Here is a 21,027-nt window from a genome sequence, read left to right as displayed (position 1 = left end):
AGAGAAAATTAAAAAGTAGCATTCACTTCCTTTTTTCTGTGAAACGGGCTTATGATTCTATTTAACTGCACATGGTTGGGAAATTCATGTGTTGTCATCCCCAGATCAAATGACACTATTGCATTTCCTGTTTCTGAGTCTTTGGTGTGTCAGTATTGGGTGTTTACAGTGCACTTGCATCATCAGAACCACATACAGCAGAACAAGGTGGATTTTATGCAGTCACTCCTTTGTCTCTGAGTGATGCTTATAGATGGGGAGCTGTTGGTTGAAACAGTTAAGAGTTGCTTTAAGATTCAGATTCACATGGTTTCAGGATCCTGTTTATCGCTTTCTTTAACTTCAGTATGTTTATGAATGGGTGAGATATAAGAAACTGGAAAATTTCAATAAATTCAATCAGATATTACACAGCAACATTACAGACTGTCTAGAATTCCAAAATATTGCTGGACAAATGGATAAAATAAAATGGTATTTGCAGCGTCCTTGTCAAAGTCTGAAAGTCAGACTGATGAAGGCGTTGGTGGAGGTGTGCACTTTAATTTGCACTCTCTGCTTTTCAAGTGTTAATGTCCCCAGATGTAAAGTGAATCGTAGCTGGCAGAGCATGAATAGAGAACACCCCTCAACCAAAACCAAACATCTCCCCAAATGGATATTTCACACAAACTGATTTGTATACTGATCCTGAACTGTATTAAATTTCACTTGCTGATTACCTGACATGAGTTATACACATGACTGATGATTTCATTAACATCAGTGGGTTAGTGCTGGAAATGCTTTGTAAAAGAACATATTAAACAATTCAGATTTTGCATCTGGGACCTTTTCAACGGCAAATGAATTGTTCTTTTTGATAAGATCAGTCTGTCCACGTTTTGTGAAAAATTGTCTGAAAGTATTTTGAGTGATCCTACTAATAAGCAGACAAACAAAACAACTGAAGTGACAAGTGTGAACATATAATCTTCTTTACAAATGTAAATTGCTGCTAACTATGCAAAACGGCCGTGTTGCCGCTGTAAATAAAAGTGTCACATTATCTCTGAATGGTCAGTGAAATGAATAGTGTGTGTGTATATGTGTGTATATATATGTATATATATATATATATATATATATATATATATATATAACCAATTTCTTGTTGATCTGCATGGTAGTAACACAAATGATGGATCAGTGCCCAGTTCCTTTCTGCTCATATATTGTATTGGCTAGGAGGAGCCATTAATACCACTCAGAGGTGGGAAGAAGTCACCATCAAGTCCCCCTCAAGTCATCAATCTGCAAGTCTCAAGTCAGCTTGCAAACAATTGGTGGTCATTATGACTTGGGACTTGACTTGGGACTTGCTGATTGATGACTTGACAGTGACTTCGTCCCACCTCTGCCACCACTTGCGGGTGGGGTGGGGGGAGCAAATGCCAAGTATATTTTTCTGAAAGCTATATTTTGCTAGAGTTAATTTTAGCATAATAGTAATCAATATCACTTAGCTTCTTGATTTCTGCAGCCTTTCAAACTGACCCCTCTTTGAGCAAAATGTAAAACTTTCAAAAAATCTTTGTTTTTTAAAATGTGAACACATAAACACCAAATACAATCCAAAATAGTATTCTAATCATATGGACTATCATGATTAATGTCTAGACATATGCAAAGTTGTCTATTGTCCTCGTTGATCAGTGTGACGTAGGAACACTTGTACATTTACTGCTATGAAGAATATTGAGAAGGTTTGCTTGTACAGTGACATCTGTACTCATTAATCCTTCTTATGCCTGATTTACACAGACTTCAAAGTATTCTGCCTTGATCAGTCAGACTAAAGCACTGCTTTAGTTCATTGTGTGAAGTGTCATTTACATAAAATGTCTGTAAATGACCATTTCTGGTTACAAATCTTCCTTTTATACCTGCAAGAAATGTTCGACATTTCTGTCCAGCAACATGGAAAAATCAGCAGTCAAGAAATTGCTTGGAGCACATTGGTGTTGCGGTAAATTCTGCTTCATCTGAGTGAAGCTCAAAGAAATGGTTTCATTTGGAAATGTATGCAGAAAAGACAAAAAAAACTTTTGCTCCTTAAAAGGAATCCAAGTGCAACAGGAGAATGGCAGAATCTTTTCTGTCTGCTGTGGGCAAACACTTTGGAAGAAGAATTGGAGAGACCCCAGTGTTGGCTTTTTAAAATGATCTGGTATATCGAAAATTGCCTCCAAACTTACATTACAGTGGCTCTCAAAGTGACTATTATTCAACTAATCTTACAAGGTCTCTTGTTTAAACTGGTAGCATCCTGCATAAACCAAGAAGGAAAGTCTATTAAAAAAAAAAATACATACCGTATCTTCCAAAGGATTAATTAATAGTCCCCCCGTGGCCCTTAATTGGAATAAATGGACAGAAAAAATGAATGTTGCAGTAATATCTATTTATATATGGTTTCAAAAGAACCAAAAACACTAAACAAAATAATCTTTAAAAAAAATGGCAGTAGTAAAAGTAGTGCACAAAAATCCCACATTAAATGACTAATAAAGAAAAAAGGTTCAACTTATACTCCCGTGCAACTTGTATACGTGTTTTGTTTTGTTTTCCTCTTTGAGCCATTTTTTGAGAGGTAAATATGGCAAATAAACTATTCATGTATTTATTTTTGGCTTTCATTCCACTAGCAGATTGGTCTTGCTACAATAAATTGGTGTCAGTGGTATGTTTTAACCAAGGCTGCGTAGGATTAAGTAATCCAAATGCATGTACATACATACATGTAATCCACATGTATTCTTTCGAAGTAATCCTACCCTACCTTGGTTTTAACTTTACATACAAATCCATTAATCCCACACTTGTACATAGAATGCACATATGGTTTCTGAATATTTCTTTGTTAGCAGTACTGTAAAACTGGGACCCCGGTGCTCGTACTAAGTGGTTGTGTGAAATTTGTATACCAGTCAGTAATGTGAGATTAGAATTGGACATCTTCAGTGTTTGGACTAACTGGAGAATCCTCAAGAACCACTGGAGTGACTTTATGTAAAATAAACTATACTAGATGTGACACTACAGCCATATGGAACATGGTCCTGACCATGATCTAACATGCAGGACCCCAGGAACTGGACCCAGGACAAGGGAGCACCCATTGTAGTGCTTGCCTGCATTAGATGGTTACGTTTTAGGAGATGATTAACTGCCAGTCTTCCCGGGTTGTTTCCAGACACAACCCACATCAGTTCTGTGTGGATGCAGCACAGCATCCTCTAAAATATAACTTGACTATCATCAGCAAAGCTTCATCTACAAATGTTTGAGATTTGCAAGCATGTGGTAGTTGATTTATAAGAGTTCATACAGTCTTGTCCAGCTGCCATGTCCGTTTGATTGATGTGGAATGGTTTGGCAGTGGAAGACTGCAAAATGGATTTAACCTCTAAACTGCTTCTTCATTGATTGGTTATGATGCTGTAGAAGGTCAGTTTCAGTGCCACCATTCACTGCACATCCCTCAGACAGGTAGTCACTATAAATGGTGTCTTGAGTATCCCAGAACAAGAACAAAACCTTCTTTGTGGATATTGATTCTTTGAACATCTTGGTCTTCTGAGATCCAAGGTGTTTCCATTTCACAGATTCCTTTTTACTTTTTGGTTCTAATTATCTTTGAAGTGGAACTAGTCATGGTTTAGACTAAATTTGTTCAACAGTCACATGGATTCATTAATGTCAACCAACCATTCTTGTAATCCATCTTGTACAAATATTTTTCACATGGTTTTGCTATTTTCCACAAATGTGTATTTTCCTTCTGTTTTAGGAAAACATATTTGACCATTTCCCTGTGCCATGTAGTGCACGTTGCCCATATTTTCCTTTAAAGATACAGTTCCAAATCTGCCTGCTTTAGAGTCATTTTCTCTGATCTATCATTTGATAGTGCCATAAGATGGATATGCATCTCCAGAGATGGGGCACATTTGTCCCATCATCAACTGTTGTTGGGGGGATGGTCTGGTGGTTAAGGCGCTGGGCTTGAGACCAGAGGATCCTGGGTTCAAATCCCAGCCTGAGTGGAAAATCACTAAGGGCCCTTGGACAAGGTCTTTAATCCCTTATTGCTCCTGGTGTTTAAGTGAGCGCCTTGTATGGCAGCACCCTGACATCAGGGTGAATGTGAGGCATTATTTGTAAAGCGCTTTGAGCGTCTGTTGCAGATGGAAAAGCGCTATACGAAAATGCAGTCCATTTACCATTTACAGTCTATCCTTGCTACAGTGCATTTCTGGTATTACAGTGCAGCACCTCATGGCACAACTCTAAAGAATCATGAGACATAAGAAGTGCATCCAACATCTATTGAGATACAGCAAGGGGTCTTGGTTAATTGACTGTCATGAATAAGTACACTCATTATTTTAATGTGCTTAAATTGAAATCACCAGGCACCTTTTTAAAATTCTGAGCCCTCATTCATCGATGTTGCAAAATGTTCATAAACCATTTGGTACGCAAAGTATAGGATTCTTCAGTTTGCACTTGAGAAAGTGTGTAAATGTATCCCGACATTTGACCGTGTATATGCACAACTCCTTGTGGCAGAAAAGTCAGTGTGCAGCTGAAATGCCATCCATTAAATGGAGAAAGGATTGATATACTGGACCAAATCATAGTCTGTGAAGAAAAAAAGGCTAACCATTATATTCATGGATTTCTTTAAAGGCAATTAAGGTTCTAATCATTTTTTCAGGGTGCTATCAAATTCATAAACATGAAACTATTTAAGTGTAATAGAATAATAAAGTGAATTACAAAGACAGCAGGGTACAAGGTTGGAGGCAGTTTAATTAAATACTATGAAAGGCAACTCTGAAGTCTTTCCAGTTCTGTTAATGATGTCAGTGACAGACACTTGCTTTTACATGAACCCTAATAATCTGTTTTTAATCAGAATAATGAAGAATCTGAATGGAAATGTCTCTTAAACCCCCATCACACATAGCAAGGATGTACCGGAAACATGCCCGATATGGCAAATATTACCATAATCCCATGCAGTCAGGGGAAAAGAGGCATGGTCTACAGTGTCGGAGTGCAGACAGCCTCGTCCACACCTGTCAGATCGCATCCAGAGCGCATGTAGATGACACATGGACCGCCGTCGGATAGGTGTCCCATCTTGACAGCACCCGGAGAGTTTTCAACATGTGCATCACACTCAGGGCTGCCGACCAATTTTGACCAACTGTGTCGACTTCCACAGATGGCTGCCAGACCGTTTTGGAACTGAAATCTGACACTTTTCAGATGTGCACCAATTCATAAGTCCGACACCACTCTGCGTGATTCCGGCTATATGTGACGGGGGTATTAGTGTCCAATCAGAATGAAAGGGGCAGATCTGATCAGAAATCTCATCAGATCAGCTACTTTTTTATGAAGATTCCAAACTTAATAAAATCTAATCGGAAAGGAATCCTCTGATCGCTGAACACACAGGTGATTTATATGGCCATAGTAACTGTGATCGCATAGATATACATATTTATATTTGTTATTTAAATTGATTTTATTTGGCTGTTTGATAAGCTTAAAAATAAGCTCATGTTGCCACCCTGCACCCACCACTATGCCTGCAATTTTATTTCAATAATGAACCCAAGTTATTGTATTTTCACTTCTTAAACTGCAACTTGAGAGATTTTATGATGAAGAAAGCAGCAGAATCACACCACATCATTTGCTTTTATTTTTTTACTTCTACCTTTCTCTCCCTTGGACTACACTCTGGAACTGGAGCTGGTCGTTCATGCCCATTACCCAACAGTGCAGCATTCTGTTTGGTTCTGGGTATTGAAGTAGCTAAAGTCTTTTAAACTTTGAAAATCTCCATAGTTGTTGCCTGCCCCCTTTCATTTTTTTTAAAGCTTTTTTTCTGATGGTTGGTTCCCTCATCCCATCTTACATCATTATGTAAGTATTGAGCTAGTATAGGGTATAGAGATTGATACAATCAGGTGTTTACATGGCTTATAGGAACTAATATTTTCCTATTGGAAAAAAAATATAAAATAATTGAGTCAGTCTTGTTAATCTGACCAGATTTCTGATCAGATCCACCACTTTCGTCCTGTTCAGAAACATTATGTGGGATGTTTTCATTCAGAACCCCAATCATTGTGACTATTAATGGGTTATTAGGGTCCATTAAACTCTGTTGCTCAACAAGTGGTACAATTCATTACATTGTAAAATATTAGCCATGTTAAGCCCCATTCAGATTGTTCTCCACAGGCAGAACACTCTGTGCATGCTTATTACTTGCATAATGACATAAGACAATGAGATAATCCGGGGACCTTTGGGACAATTAAACACAAGGTAAAGGGAGAAGTGGGAGTAGAACGTGCACAATGACATGGGTGTTATTGTGATGCTTTCTTTAAGAAGATAAATTCTCTTTATGGAAAAAAATACGATTTGTGTCTATTTAAATACATTTTTTGGGTTGGTGGTGAAGGTCACAAAAGGAACTGATTTTTGCATATATCAAAATGACCAATCTGTTTTGCAGAACACCTAAATGTGTATCTTATCTGATCATTTTAATTATGGTCATGTAAACAATATGTGCGGTTTCTTTCTGATTGGGGTTCCATTCACATGTACACAAAATAGATCATGAAGCATCACATTGCCCTCCTGCTGTTGCACTTTGTCAGACAGAATAATGAGCCACGTAGCGTTGTTGTTGTGTGTGTGTGTTGTTGTTGTTTTTTTTTTTTTAAGTTTTAGTACGAGTGGAGTTATTCAAGAAACATGAGGAGAATAGAGGCTCTTAGAGGCAGATTATTCAGCTAATGAGGCTCATTTCTGAGTGTGGCACTAATTTCAAAATGTAGCAAAAATTAGCGTGGGGCGATTTGTGTACGAGGACAAACGAGGATGTTAAAAGTTATGTTAGTGGTGAGTATGAGGCTGCCCATTATCAGAGTACCTGGTGACTACGAGGACAGGACAGGCTCTCAGGCATTTTTTTCCTCTTAAGCCATTGCTAAAACCCCATCACACTTAGTATGCATGAGCACGAGCCAAACCGAATCAAGCAGAATGTATAAAAAAAAAACAGGATTTGTGCCACATCTGAGGGGATAAGCCATCCGAATACCCAGACTGTGCTCCGACCCACCCCGACTGATTCGTACACGTGCCATGCGCATGAGCCTCTGCCAACTGCCAGATTGCAGTAAGAACAATAAAAATGCATTTACAAGATGTACGATTGCGGTTTGGCAGGATATGATTAAGGTGCATTTGGGACATTCGACTCTGGCAGAAACATGCTGAATGTCTCCGCGAACGTGATCAGAATGCCACAAATGCCGTTTTCATGCCATCTGATGGTTTAGAATGCAGCTAGACTGCGGTCAGATGGGACTTCGACTGCCGTTCGATAGCTTTTCCACTTTGACTGCGGCACGGATGTTTTGAACATGTGCAAAACATTTGAGGCGGCCGCACAATTGTGACCGATTGTTTAGAATGTGCTCAGAATGCTGTCCAGTGGCTGCAAATGCACCTCGACACCTCTGCAATGTGGTTGAATTTTCATTTGGACAGGATTCGAGCTCATTTGGCCTCTAGTGTGATGGGGTATAAGGGTTAAAGTATTACTTGTTTTGGTTCTGTTTGCTGTCAAAGGTCCATTTCTGGGTTGGACAGGTTTGTCTCCTTTGATTTTGTTTCCATGCTGCCAGACAGAAAACCTAAAGCCCCTTTCACACTGGGGGCGCTCCCAATTGCACCATGCGTCATTATGACGATGCCGCGTGGAAGCAACTCAGTACCGAGACGATGCAGCTCGGCACCACAGCAGCGCGAGGGGTGCAAAGGAGGAAGCAAGTTGGACGGCGAAAAATTAAACCTGTTTAATTTATTTGGCGTCCTGTGCTCGACGCAGAAAAGCCCCTTTCACAACGGGGCTGCTCCCAGTTGCTTCCTGTGGTGTCATGACGACGCAGGAATATCTGCATCAGGTGTGCGCAGCAGGGGGCAGAGAGGAGGTGAGAACGCAGCCTGCAGGTTCTCTGCACAGAGAAGTCAGAGTGCACAGTTTGGCGGCAGACAGACAGTGCACTCTGAGTTCTGTTATAGTTTATCTTTCCTCCTTTGACCGCGAGATGCGCGCACACATAATAATGCAGACACATTCCGTAATAAGCAAATGTGGAGATGTCTGGAGTTCTACTTGATGTTGACCTGTCCTGTCTCAGGACTTACGACTTTTTTGTCCTTTTTTCAACTGTGATGTGAGAGTTTGAGCAGAGAACAAGGAACTAATGCCTGCAGCCAGACTTTTTATTTTTTTTTAATTTTTTATTGTTCACATGTGCGCGCGTGAACGAACGTCCATGAGTGGACTAGAGATGTCTGGACTTTTTACTGGATATTTCTGACAATCAGTGTGTGAGCAGGACTTTTATGGATTTTATCTAAACACATTTGTGAGAGAAGAAGCTGCTGCTGCCTCACAGTGCCTCTCTTCACCAGACAGCTCCACACAGAGAGGAGCTGAGCTGCAATCAGCATTTTTTTTTCCTGTGGTCTTTTTTTTTTTTTAAGCGTGTAGTTTTTACTGCATTGAGTACATGGTATTAAAACAATCCTGCATGATTTATACTGCAGGAACAATGGAACACAGCAGGAATAATAAATTAGCTTCTGAGTCATGCCGGGTAACGCCTCTTTGCTCCGAGTTACACCTCTTTGCCCGACTTGTGCTGGAACCACTTCCTTTCTGCGTCGAGCACAGGACGCCAAAAAAATTAAACAGGTTTAATTTTTCGCCGTCCAACTTGCTTCCTCCTTTGCTTCCTCCTTTGCATCCCTTGCTTGCGCTGTTGTGGCGCTGAGCTGCATCGTCTCTGCACTGAGTTGCTTCCACACGGCGTCGTCATAATGACGCATGCTGCAACTGGGAGCACCCCCCGGTGTGAAAGGGGCTTTAGGTTTTCTGTCTGGCAGCATGGAAACAAAATCAAAGGAGACAAACCTGTCCAACCCAGAAATGGAACTTTGATAGCAAAGGGAAGGTTTGTTACCATAAATAGTCATTGAGAGCGAATCTTCATGTAAATGAAGCTTTGGCCCATTCCCAATACTCTCCCTCTACCCTACATTCATTTTGAACAAAAGGGTGAAGTGGTAGGGCAAAGTGAGACTGTTACTGTGGTTTAGAATGTGCAATTTAGCAAGACAAGAATATATACAGGTGGGTGTGGAAATCAAGCTTGCAAATAAATACCAAATTTGACTGAGTGCTGTGGCCGCTTGGCTGCTATTACTGTTCTTGTAACAATATTACTAGGAGATGTTTTACATTATACTGAAGCATTTTAGAACATTTATTGTCGAAAAACTACAATAAATAGAAAAAATAGAACTGGAATAAAGAGGAAAAGATAACACCTTTTAGACATAGACATTGCAAAAATCGTTAGGCAAAATGACGAAAGAAATTGCTTGTCATCAGTGACCGAGTTGCAGGAACAGCCCTGCATAGTCTGAAAATAAAGGCTGTATGAAGCATGCTGTATTTCATGGATCTGTTCAATTTTTTCTTTTGCCCTTAAACACAGAAGAACCCAAATTGTTTCCGTTGAAGGGCCATTAATTAATGCCGATGGAGGGCCAAAGGACAAAAGTAAACGCTCATCTTTTGTGAATTGCTTTCATACAGTTATATTATAATTGTGTTATACATTCTAAAATAACATTTCAAAACAATAAAAAGTGGTACTCTTTAAAACAAAAGGAGAAAGTGCCAAGGGTGGCCCATGGGTCCCATGCGGGTGGCCCTACTGTCATGACTGGAAAAAATACAGGAAGAAAAAGCTCATGGTAGTGTGTCCATAGTGATTTGTGCTTGACCACGCAACAAGTTGTGCAAAATTGACAAGCAGACATGGTGACCATTAGCAAAAAAAAAAAGAAGACAGAAGCCAAAACAAATCAATGAAATCTTCTCCCATGGTGGAGGTCTCAGAGTGGAGGCGAGTCTAAAAACAAAAAAAACCACCACACGCTGCCCTGATGTTTTCTAGAAAAATAATTCCTGCAGGCTGATGATGTCAGTTTATCTTACTTGTTATTAGGGTATGATCAAAATCCATATGGTCAGGCAAATTCACACCAGTGTACTTTATATACTGTTTATACTGCATACCGAATTACCAATTTCTTTATACCTTTGAACATTCTAAATTTTCTTTGTATGTGAATTCAGAAGCTTTTCTATGCCATGTTGATGAAGGAGGGCTCTGGTGTTTCTCTGTCTGTGACTGAGAAACTGCTTTATGTTTCAGGAAAAAAAAATTAAGCTTCTCTTCAAGTTTAGAGCTAATTTCATTACAACATTACAGCCAATCCAATTTGCAGCACTTCCTCTGTCATCATCTTTAGTAGTGACCTGTGAGATGAACACACTGTTCATGCACTGCCCTCTCACCCAGTAAGAGTCTGATACCCAGGGAATTCTGTTGCTGAAATTATGCAACATCTAAAACTGCAATAAAGCCAATGCATGTTATTTGTTAAGGTGGTGTTACCTTATTACTGCTGCAACTGACTGTAGGATCACCACTCTGATGTGTATCATCTCTGGAAGACGTACTCATTACAAATGTAATACTTACTGCAATACTGAAAAATGTACACACTTCCATTGATGGTGAGCAATAGGGCAGCACAGTCTCATTTGAATCCTGGGTGATATCATGGGATTTGAACACTTATGGGGACAGCTGCTCCCATTGCGCAGTATATACTCAGCGTAACTTCACACAAGAAAATGGGGTGCTGTTTTGTTTTTTGGCTACAATCACATCGGTTTCCAGTGGAGAAGGGAAGACGAGGCAAATGGAAGATGTCGTGTCGGTAAGAGTTAGCCTACACAGCTAACCAGAGTAGCTGTTTTCTCTTGCCTACAAAACCGCCTCAACATGTTTGAGCTCCAGGTCATAAACAAACCACAACACATGTTCACTTGCCACTGCATCACCACTTTTTCTTTGCATTTTCACTTTGTTGCCATGTAATTTGCCCAATAACTCAAAGAAAGTATTGTTTCTGTTCCCGGAAGGCTAGGCTAACACTTACTGACGCGCTCTTGCCCTTTTGCCTTGTCTTCCCTTCCCTTAATCTGTGTAAATTTATGTTGTGTTAGTATTGCACATCAAGAGGCTATCCCCGGAAGCGGTCAAATCCCGCGCTATCAAGCAAGGGTTCAAACAAGACTGTGGTGCACTCAAAAAAAAAAAAAATGGGTGTTGTTTATTTTTATGTTACATTAATGTAAATCTGACAAGTAGCTTCTACGATATAAAATCAAGATTTATGGGTGAACACTTTCAAATCATGTAGTTTTAACATAACATGCAACAACTTAAAATTTAACTTGCTCAGTGAACATAATAAAATTATCAAAAGTATTTCCACCCAAATAAAATGCTTGAACATAGCCAGAAACAATTTTGCCGAGTGACCTAAATGTAAATTTGTTGGGTCAACATGATGAATTTGCATTATTGTTACTCAGTTACCATGGTTTAGGTTAACTAAATTTGTAAGGGTAAATGTAACAAACAAACAAAAAAAAAACAGTAAGTCCCTTTGGCTGCTCACTTGTTTGCGCACGGGGTCGCCACAGCAAATCCAAGGTGACTCTGCACAAATTGTGCTGATCCAACATAGGAAAGTTAAGTTGACATGTAACTGCACTATTTTAAAAGTAGTTGTAACTACTTACAGGGCAGGGGTGGTGGCCACGGGTTAGTGCACTTGGTTTCAGTATGAAAGGTTCCCGGTTCAAACCCACCCCTGCCACATTTCTCCATGTAATGTGGAGTTGCATCAGGAAGGGCATCTGGTGTAAAAACCTGTGCCAATTCAACATGCAGATCCACTTCAGATTTGCTGTGGCGACCCTGAGCATGAACAAGGGAGAAGCTGAAGGGACTTACTTTTTATTTTTGTTACATTTACTCTTATAAATGTATTTGGTCTGAAGCCCCTTTCACACCGGAGCTGCTCCCAGTTGCTCCCTGTGGTGTCATGACGACGCAGGAATTTCTGCGTCAGGTGCGCGCAGCAGGGGGCAGAGAGGAGGTGAGAACGCAGCCTGCAGGTTCTCTGCACAGAGACGTCAGAGTGCACAGTTTGGTTGCAGACAGACTGTGCACTCTGACTTCTCTTCTACTTGTGCTGAGCTGCAGGGCTGCGCTGAGTTCCGTTATAGTTTCTTTCCTCCCTTGACCGTGAGATGCGCGGTGCACGGACCGTCCTTAAGCAAATGTGGAGATGTCTGGAGTTCTACTTGATGTTGACATGTCCTGGACTTATATCCTTTTTTAACTGTGATGAGAGAGTCTGAGCAGAGAAAGGAACTAACTACCTGCAGACATTTTTTGTTCTTTTCTTTCCTCCTTTGACCGCGAGATGCGTGCGCACGAACCGTCAAGCAAATGTGGAGATGTCTGGAGTTCTACTTGATGTTGACATGTCCTGTCTCAGGACGTATGTCCTTTTTTGTCCTTTTTTTAACTGTGATGTGAGAGTTTGAGCAGAGAACAAGGAACTAATGCCTGCAGCCAGACTTTTTTTTCTTTTAATTGTTCACATGTGCGCATGTGAACGAGCGTCCATGAGTGGACTAGAGATGTCCGGACATTTTACTGGATATTTCTGGCAATCAGTCTGCATTTTTTTTCTTCAGCGTGTAGTTTTTACTGCATTAATTACACTGTATAAAAACAATCCTGTGTGATTTATACTGCGGGAACAGTGGAACACAGCAGGAATCATAAATTGGCTTCGAGTCACGCTGGGTAACGCCTCTTTGCCCCGACTTGCGCTGGAACCACTTCCTTGCTGCGTCGAGCACAGGACGGCCAAAAAATTAAACAGGTTTAATTTTTTCAGCGCCCGACTTGCTTCCTCCTTTGCGCCCTCGTGCTGTTGTGGTGCCGAGCTGCATCGTCTCGGCACTGAGTTGCTTCCACGCGTCGTCGCACGGCGCAACTGGGAGCACCCGGGAGCTCCCCGGTGTGAAAGGGGCTTAAACCATGGTAATTAGGTAACAGTAATGCAAATTCATCATGTTGACCCAACAAATTTACACTTGGGTCACTCAGCAAAATTGTTTCTGGCTACATTAACACATTTTACTTGGGTGGAAATACTTTACATATTTTTTTTTTTATGTTCACTGGGCAAGTTATTTTTTTGAGTGTGCCCTATCAGTGCACGTTGTTGCTGTTACTTTGACGTTGATGGCAGTGCAAATATTCTTGAAGCTAAACTTGGTGTCTACAGCTGTCAAAATACACCTGAACACTCAAAGATTCAATTTTACATGTGGATACAAAAAAAGCATGTGCTTGAAGCTGTCACAAACCCTGCTGGCCTTAATGTTTAAATGGATACTCTGTCATTCGCATCAAAATAGGTATTCAGAAAGTCCATGAAATATTTTATCAACCAGAAGGGGAATAAAGGCAAACTTAAAAATAAAAAAATCTAATCAAATCAGTGCTGCACAAGCATCACAACTCCACTCTTTTCTTTAACCAACAAACGAGGGTAACCTTTAGAAACTTTGCCTGCAGGAGGAAACCTTTGAGGCTTTGCTGATTTCATATTCTGAGTGCCTGCCTTCTGTCCCGCAGAGGATGCCCCCTGGTACGAGACCATTAATGGCCATCTCATACTAATAACCTCGGCGGTGCTCGTGGTTATCATGGTGTTCATCGTCTCCGTGACCATCTTCCTGTGCCGCAGGGCCAAGCAGACCAAAACCACCAAAGGACCCATGTAAGGATGAACTCTGTTTGTACCTTTAACAGTCTTTACTTGAGGTCTTCATCTCAAATCCCGGTCAACACTGTTGAAGCTGTTACGAATGACCTACATGCTTATTTTATGGTAATTCAGAAGTAACAATCCACAGTGAACTGTCAGCAAGTCTGATATATGTCTCCCATGTTTCCACACACTGGATGCAAGTGTTAAATTCTGTGAGGCTGAGTGTGAAGGGAAAAAAAGACTACAGTAATGATAAGATCAATAGTGGAAGTATCATTAAATTTGCATGCAAACAGCAAATTAATGCATGCTATGACCTCAAGCAGTGCAGTTCTTTAAGATGTATTGAGTTGCTACTTTAATGCAGTAGGTACAACTGTTGGGTGTATCAGAAAATTTCACCTGGGATTTTTAAACTCAACAGCTGCTACAGAGAATGTTACAGTAATGGGTGTTAGTTCAACATTTTTCAGGAATAACAGACACAACAAGCTTTATAGTTAGAAGGAAATAATAACTAGATAAATGCGCTGGCCACGGATTGAACATAATCAGTTAAAAGCTTGTCTGTACAGAAAGGTTTTTAAAATTCATCCATTTTCTATACCAGCTTACCCCAGTTGGTACGTTCTCCTCGGACATATCTCCACATCTCTGAAATGACCATCTATATGCTGCAGGTGAAGCATGGCATCCCCTTGGTCTTCTCCAGCCACTGGGTCCTCAACACTCAGGCACCAATGTGCTGGATCATGCACAGAGAAATGCGCCACATGGCCAGAGTGTCCAAGCCGACACTCCTTCATAATGCAACTGATACGCCTCATCTTAGGGCCTGATTTACTTAATTTTTCTTAAACTGCAAAAATAAAAAAGTGCACAGACACCATTATACTTATAAATTCACCTGCATGCTGAGTTACTAACAGTAGCATCTCTCAAATGTGCAAAATGGTGCACATGCATATGCAATTTCAGGTGTGTCCATCCAAGTGCACAAATTTCTGGGAGGGAACATGTGAATCAAGGTCAAAAGGAAATTTAGCAGTTGCTGCTAACAATTGAGTGTTGTGTGTTTCATACCTTGGCATTAATGCTGCTTCCGAATAAAACAAAAACTTTTGATTGTAATATCGGGCAATTTCAATTTCTGCTTTTTTTTCCATTCTGCTCTTTTCCTTTAAGAATTAAACTTTCCATGCATAAGAGGTGGACCATAGGCCAGTAGCCAGCATCGTCCCGCATGCAACTCCCCCCCCCCCCCCACCCTATAAATTTGATATAATTACAAAGCTTAGAATGTCTAGATTACAAAAATAACTGGTAGCAATAAAAATTCTGGGCCTCACTATGACATGTGAGCACTTTTTTGGCCTACCCAAGCCAAAAGAAAATGTCCAATTATGCCATCTGATTTTTTTTTTTTTTTTTTTTTTTTTTTTTCCGCACAACATAAAGAGTTACCAAATCATCATCTTTTAAGCAAATGGGACATATAAGACACCAAATGAAAGCGGTACACCAAGTACATTCTGAATTATGTGCACAGCTTTCTTGTTCAGATCAGGGGTTTGCCGTCATACAAACCCCCATGTCAAAGGTTGTAATGACATCCTCTTGACCTACTTCATGTGTGGCAACTTCTGCTGCTCGCAGGTATTCTTTGACAGTTTTGTATTCCTTAATAGGGTGGTCAATGACCGTGTAGTCATGTCATCGTGAGGCCGAGGATTTTTACTGTTTGCAGTTATTTTTGTAATCTAGACATCCTAAGTTTTCTAATGGTACCAAATTTATACGGTTGTGTGTGTGTGCTGGCGGGGGGGTTGCACGCGGCACCATGCTAGCCCATAGCCTACACACCTCACAGTCTATGTGGCACTTCACAACTCTCCATACAAGAATCACAGTGCTTGAACATGCTCATCCATCCATCCATTTTCTGTACTCGCTTACTCCGATTATGATTATGGGTCACGGGGGAGCTGGAGCCTATTTGAACATGCTCATGCGTTAGCTAGTAACTGAAGAAAACCCCAAAAAACAATCAATTTCAGACATTTAGTTAAGTTTCCATCCATGGTATTTTAGCAGTTCACAAGCAGAACTGTCCTGTATTTCACATGCAGCCTGTGTAAAGATACCAGTCCAGAGGGTAAGTGAAATCTGTGGCTGTTTCTGATTTTTGTTTTGGCATGTTAAGTTGCATTCGCTCAAGAGTGGCTGTGACAAGAAAAGTTATTGTTATCAAAGCATAATTATCTTGACAACAGAGTGATACAGAGCAGAATATAATTCTAAGCTGAGATAAAACAAATATGAGGTAGAAAGTTCATGTGTTCAAGGTTGAAGTGCTGATTAATATTTCTAACTAAATTTGTGAATAATTTTGCCAATAATTAAGATGACTGTTTTCTCATAATTAGCAGAACTACCTGTTGGTTCGAATGCATAATGCAAAAGATTAAAAAATAAGTAAATGCAGTGACTATATTGTATTAGTCAGAAAATAAGCTGTTTGAAAAAGTCTGTAAATACTGGCCATGGGTGCTGTCATTTTTTTTGTGGGAAAACCGAAGCAAGTTAAATAAATGAAAACACCTTAGCTCAAAGTACATGTATTTACATGCTTATATAATATGATTTTGCTGAAGAAGATTTAATGTCATCTGAGTTTCAATTGAGAAAAGGCAGTCATATATAATGGCATACCTGTTGAACATACAGGTGAGTATCATCAGCATAAAAGTTGCAGAATGGCGCAAGTCAATGAAACTAGAAACAGACACCTTGGTAAAGCGGGTCAGAGATGGAAAAGAAGGATGCAGTAACCAAAATAAATATGTGAAATAACAGCATTATGTACAGAGCATAACAAGAACAGCTGATAAAGATAACCAAAGTGACATACAAGCCTGCCATTTACAAACATGGAGCAGAGCTGAGAGTGAGCAGAAGCACACCAAAACTGGGGTAAACATTGGAAAAATCCCATCCTGCATTACTGGTGTGAGTGGTGTAAGGAGGTGTAGAATATTCTTTTGGCAGCTAGAGTAAAATACTCATTGATTAGGGTTGGATTGTCCCCAAACCAAAGTGTCAATGGATTGAATCCTGCATATTGTTGTTGTATGTGTCTAAGTGTCCTTGGCCAAGATGCTGAGATTCAAGTTGTCCCATCCTGGATGTGATGTTAAAATCTACAGGGATAAATCTCCCCACAGAGCTTGTGGCAATACTAGCACTCCTTGAAACATTTACCAATCTTGACACCACATGTATGTTAAAGCAGGGCTACGTCCAGAGAAAATCCACTCCATGTCCAAAGCAAGGGGCTTTCACAAACATGGCTATGAATTCAGAGTACTCCAATAGTGTCCACTGTTACTCAATGTCAATGCCATGGAGAGCTCTTCTGTTGTGGTGTAACAAGACAGATGTTTCATGAATATACAGCTGACAACTATGTATGTAATGCTAAATGTTGCTATGGACATTTTCTAGCATGTTGCTCAATCTTAAGGCATTAACTGTATGTCTTTGGTGATAGGTCTATTTAGAGCACTGGTCTCCAAACTATTCCAGAAAGGGCCAAGAGGGTGCAGGTTTCTTTGGAGCCACTGACTTCAGCAGGTGATTTCACTGATGAACTCATCCCACCTGTTCAAGGTATGTTAATCAGTGAAATCACCTGCTGAAGTCAGTGGCTGCAAAGAAAACCTGCACCCTCTCCGCCCTTTCTGGAATTGTTTGGAGACCACTGATTTAGAGGATCCTTGGGTACCATTGCAATAACTTTCTGTAAAACAAACAGTTAGTTAAGACACTCTGATTAAAGCATATCAGTTGCACGAAATTTTTAAGTATGTACATACCTCTCTGAATATATTCCAGCAATGCAGCTCCCTCAACATTGAGGACCCCAGTAACTGGAAAAGGCAAAGGGTACTTCGCTTTGGCAAATAGATGGTTATTTTTGATAGATGGAAATGGACCAGTTGTCTGCCTGAGTGGTTGCCACCCAAGGTAGTTACATAGAGTGGCTGATGCAGTGACTTGCAGCACAAGCACATACCTCCAGACTTAACCTGCTAAATCAGTTCCATGAAGGTTCAGGCCATTCTGTAGCCAAAGAAGGGTTAGAAAGGTGAACTTAAAAAAGTGGCAAAGGTGCCACTGTGCATTTTAGATATGGAGTGAAATCTGAGTTTTTCAAGACTGATATTCCATGAGAACCTACTTCTTCTGCGTGTATATGGTGCTGTAGTACAAAAAGCACAAGAAACCAATAAAAAGGAATCGCATTAACACACCAGGTGTGACTCCATCGCATAGTTCCCTTCGATAATTTCATTGCTTATACTTTTCCAGTGCCCAGAGAGAAGTGATATTGAGAAATCAATATTTCTGGTAATCGCACTCCTCTTTCTTCCCCTGTCTCTCCCTCTCTCCAGTGATGACCGGTCTCAACAAAAGCCCATCTACAGAGCAGCGCAGAGTCCATACCCTCCGCCTGCGGAGACAAACAACCTCTGGTGTGACTGCACAGGCAGGCGGAGGGGTGAGGAGGGGCAGGAAGCTGGAGCGGGAGAGGAGGAAGATCGAGTGGGTGGCCAGGAAAATGAGGATGGCATAGTGGTGATACTTAAAAGGGGAGGAGATTGTGTAGAGTTATGGATGGTCCTCTGTGGGGGTGGAGGGATGGAGGATCAGAGTGAATAAGCTTGTGGAGGAAAAATCTAACTCAGTAACAAAATGGGCGTTTAAAACCAATCATTTGGCCTTCATTTCTGTTTTTTTTTTTGTTTTTTTTTTTGTCATGCAGAAGCTACTGTACTTGTGAGCGTAAACGGCATTTGTGTGTCTTGCACAAAAAAATGGCACTTTTCACTTAATTTATTCTGCAGCTAGAAAATTGGGAGTTGTACTCATGTCAAAGTAAAGGGGATTATCGTGCATAGTATAAAAGCTGTCAAAGGCTCGTAGCTATTCTGTCTTTTGGATTTTTTTTTTTATTTTTTAAACATAACTGCTCTGCTGTGTACTACGAATGAGCTGTGGGAGAGGACAAGGTCTCATTCTGTTGATTTGTTTCCTTTTCAGCATCTTATCCAAAGCAGGGCCAGCTGAAAGAATCAATGAAAAGGTCATTCTAAACGCTTTACTGTGGCTCCACTCGGGCCACATTGCACTCTTACTATGTAATTCACTGCCACCTTAGATTTCTTTGATATTAAATGGCTTTGAGAAATATTGTTTACTGTCCCTCCTTTTGTCATTGATTTTTTTTTTTTGCTTTTCTGAGAGGCAAAAGAGGTGGGGGGGGAGTATCGACAACATGTACGCTCGCTTGGCCCGCGCATCTCCTCGATCCAGTGTCGTCTCCGGCTTGCATAACCTTGTTTATCAGCCTTCTGTCGGTGAGGCCCAGCAGTGACCTTTACAAAACAGTAACGCCGACTGTGCTCCTGTGTTTTCGCTGCTTGCCCGTAAGCAAAACCCTCGTCACAGTCAGTTCATTGAAACGGCACACAGAATTTGTACTCCCATATAGTAATGTCAAGTAACCTTGAAAGTATCCCGCCTGGTTATAAGAGCAGGCACGTTTCTAGTTTAATCTGGATTTAGTCCATTGTAATTCCCCCCCACCAGTGACCATCATAGACTACAGCTTCATCTTTTTTAATTTTCTCCTCTGTTGCCTTGTAACCCTTAACGGCATGCTGTAGCACCATCACTTATTTACCGTAACTGTGCCTCATAATGCAGAGAGTTTCATTATACTTGTCCATTGAAGTTATGTTGGCATTTACGTGGTTTTTATTATGGCTGTGTGGTTGACCGTAGACCGTCGTTAATAATAGGCGAAGCAGCAGTTTAACAATGACACTCCATTAACGGTGGCATGCGCCACAGAGCACAGCCAGGATAATGTTATTAAACTGAATTATTCAAAGCTCTCTGTGTGCAGCTCGCCTTCGCTGCAGCTATTTTTCGTCTGGCGTTTTACAGACTACTTGTATTTCTTCTGCAACTCTACAAACCTCCAACTTCTTTATGTGTTGGGTTAAACTCAGGAATAGAGACAATGGATAGGGAGTAACAAGAGAAAGACTTTAAAAAAAAAAAAATATATTGTCACGCTCTGTGGAGAAGGGAAAAAAAAAACCAACCAAACAAAACAACTCAGTAAATTTAAAATGCCAGTGAGACGCATTCTGTGTGGCCTTCTAGTCAGTCAGAGTAAAAAGCCATACACGCCCTACTGGGCCTTGTCCCGTGGGTTTCAACAGGTTGTCCAGCAATGACACGATTCTGTATCATTGCGCACAATGGGGTTGTCCCTGAGCTGGTGGTGTAGGTAGAATGAAGTGTAAGCTTACAGTGACACCATTGACCTTGGTAATACCTTATGGATACACCACCAGACAGTGCCTGCAAGCAGTGCAGAAACTGTGCAAGGAATACAGAGCAGGTACAATGTTTTGCAGGTTTTCAGGGATGCAGGCAGGGCACTACAGTAGGCCAACAAGACAAATCTGTCACAGGAAATTCAACAAATGTCTCGTCTTCTGGTGACTGTTTCTTTGCATTTACCTGAAATCTGAGTTTCTCATGAGTGCCAGTGCCTGCAGTTTGCAAATTGAAGTAGAAGGTGCAAAAGAGTACATAATTCTGCCAGTAAGGCCCAACACATAATATAAATTGTGCCTAGGCTCTAGGCCTACCTCTTCACCAAATTTTATTGAAATCTTCTTGATTAATGTTTTTCTCATATCCTGCCTCAGACAAACAGAAGCATAATAAAGAAATTTTGTGCCTTTGGCAATTCTTGGTCCAAGCACAATTCAGTTCAGCAGACTGTATTTACAGTGGGTAAAATAAGTATTGAACACATCACCATTTTTCTCAGAAAATATATTTCTAAAGATGCTATTGGTATATTTTCACCAGATGTCAGTAACAAACCAAGTAATCCACATACAAAGAAATCAAATCATAGGTGTTCATAAATTATGTGTAATAATGTGAAATTACACAGGTAAAAAGTATTGAACACCTGAAGAAAGGGAGGTGCAAAAAGACATTGAAAGCAACACTCCGGCTGAAATCTATCAGTAATTAGCTGTCCTGCCCCTTGTCAGTTCAAATTAA

The 21,027-nt window shown here is 40.5% G+C and overlaps 1 protein-coding gene across 2 annotated transcripts in view; it reads left to right on the top strand.

The window, feature by feature from the left end:
• si:ch211-79k12.1 (uncharacterized protein LOC568891 homolog) overlaps window positions 1-21,027 on the top strand; it is a 60,199-nt gene that overhangs the window by 15,271 nt on the left and 23,901 nt on the right. The window contains exons 6-7 of one of the 2 annotated variants that reach the window (XM_034174032.1): window positions 13,737-13,881; window positions 18,327-19,055. In XM_034174032.1, the coding sequence (XP_034029923.1) occupies window positions 13,737-13,881; window positions 18,327-18,594 (413 nt within the window). In that variant the 3' untranslated portion in view covers window positions 18,595-19,055. Of the gene's footprint in view, window positions 1-13,736; window positions 13,882-18,326; window positions 19,056-21,027 lie in introns of those variants that run through there. The other variant, XM_034174033.1, reaches the window with a different exon arrangement.

This window comes from Thalassophryne amazonica, chromosome 7 (genome assembly GCF_902500255.1).
Source record: "Thalassophryne amazonica chromosome 7, fThaAma1.1, whole genome shotgun sequence".
In the NCBI taxonomy this organism is placed as follows: Eukaryota; Metazoa; Chordata; class Actinopteri; order Batrachoidiformes; family Batrachoididae; genus Thalassophryne; species Thalassophryne amazonica.
The sequence above is the reverse complement of the archived record's forward strand: the minus strand, read 5'-3'. Positions and strand labels throughout refer to the sequence as shown.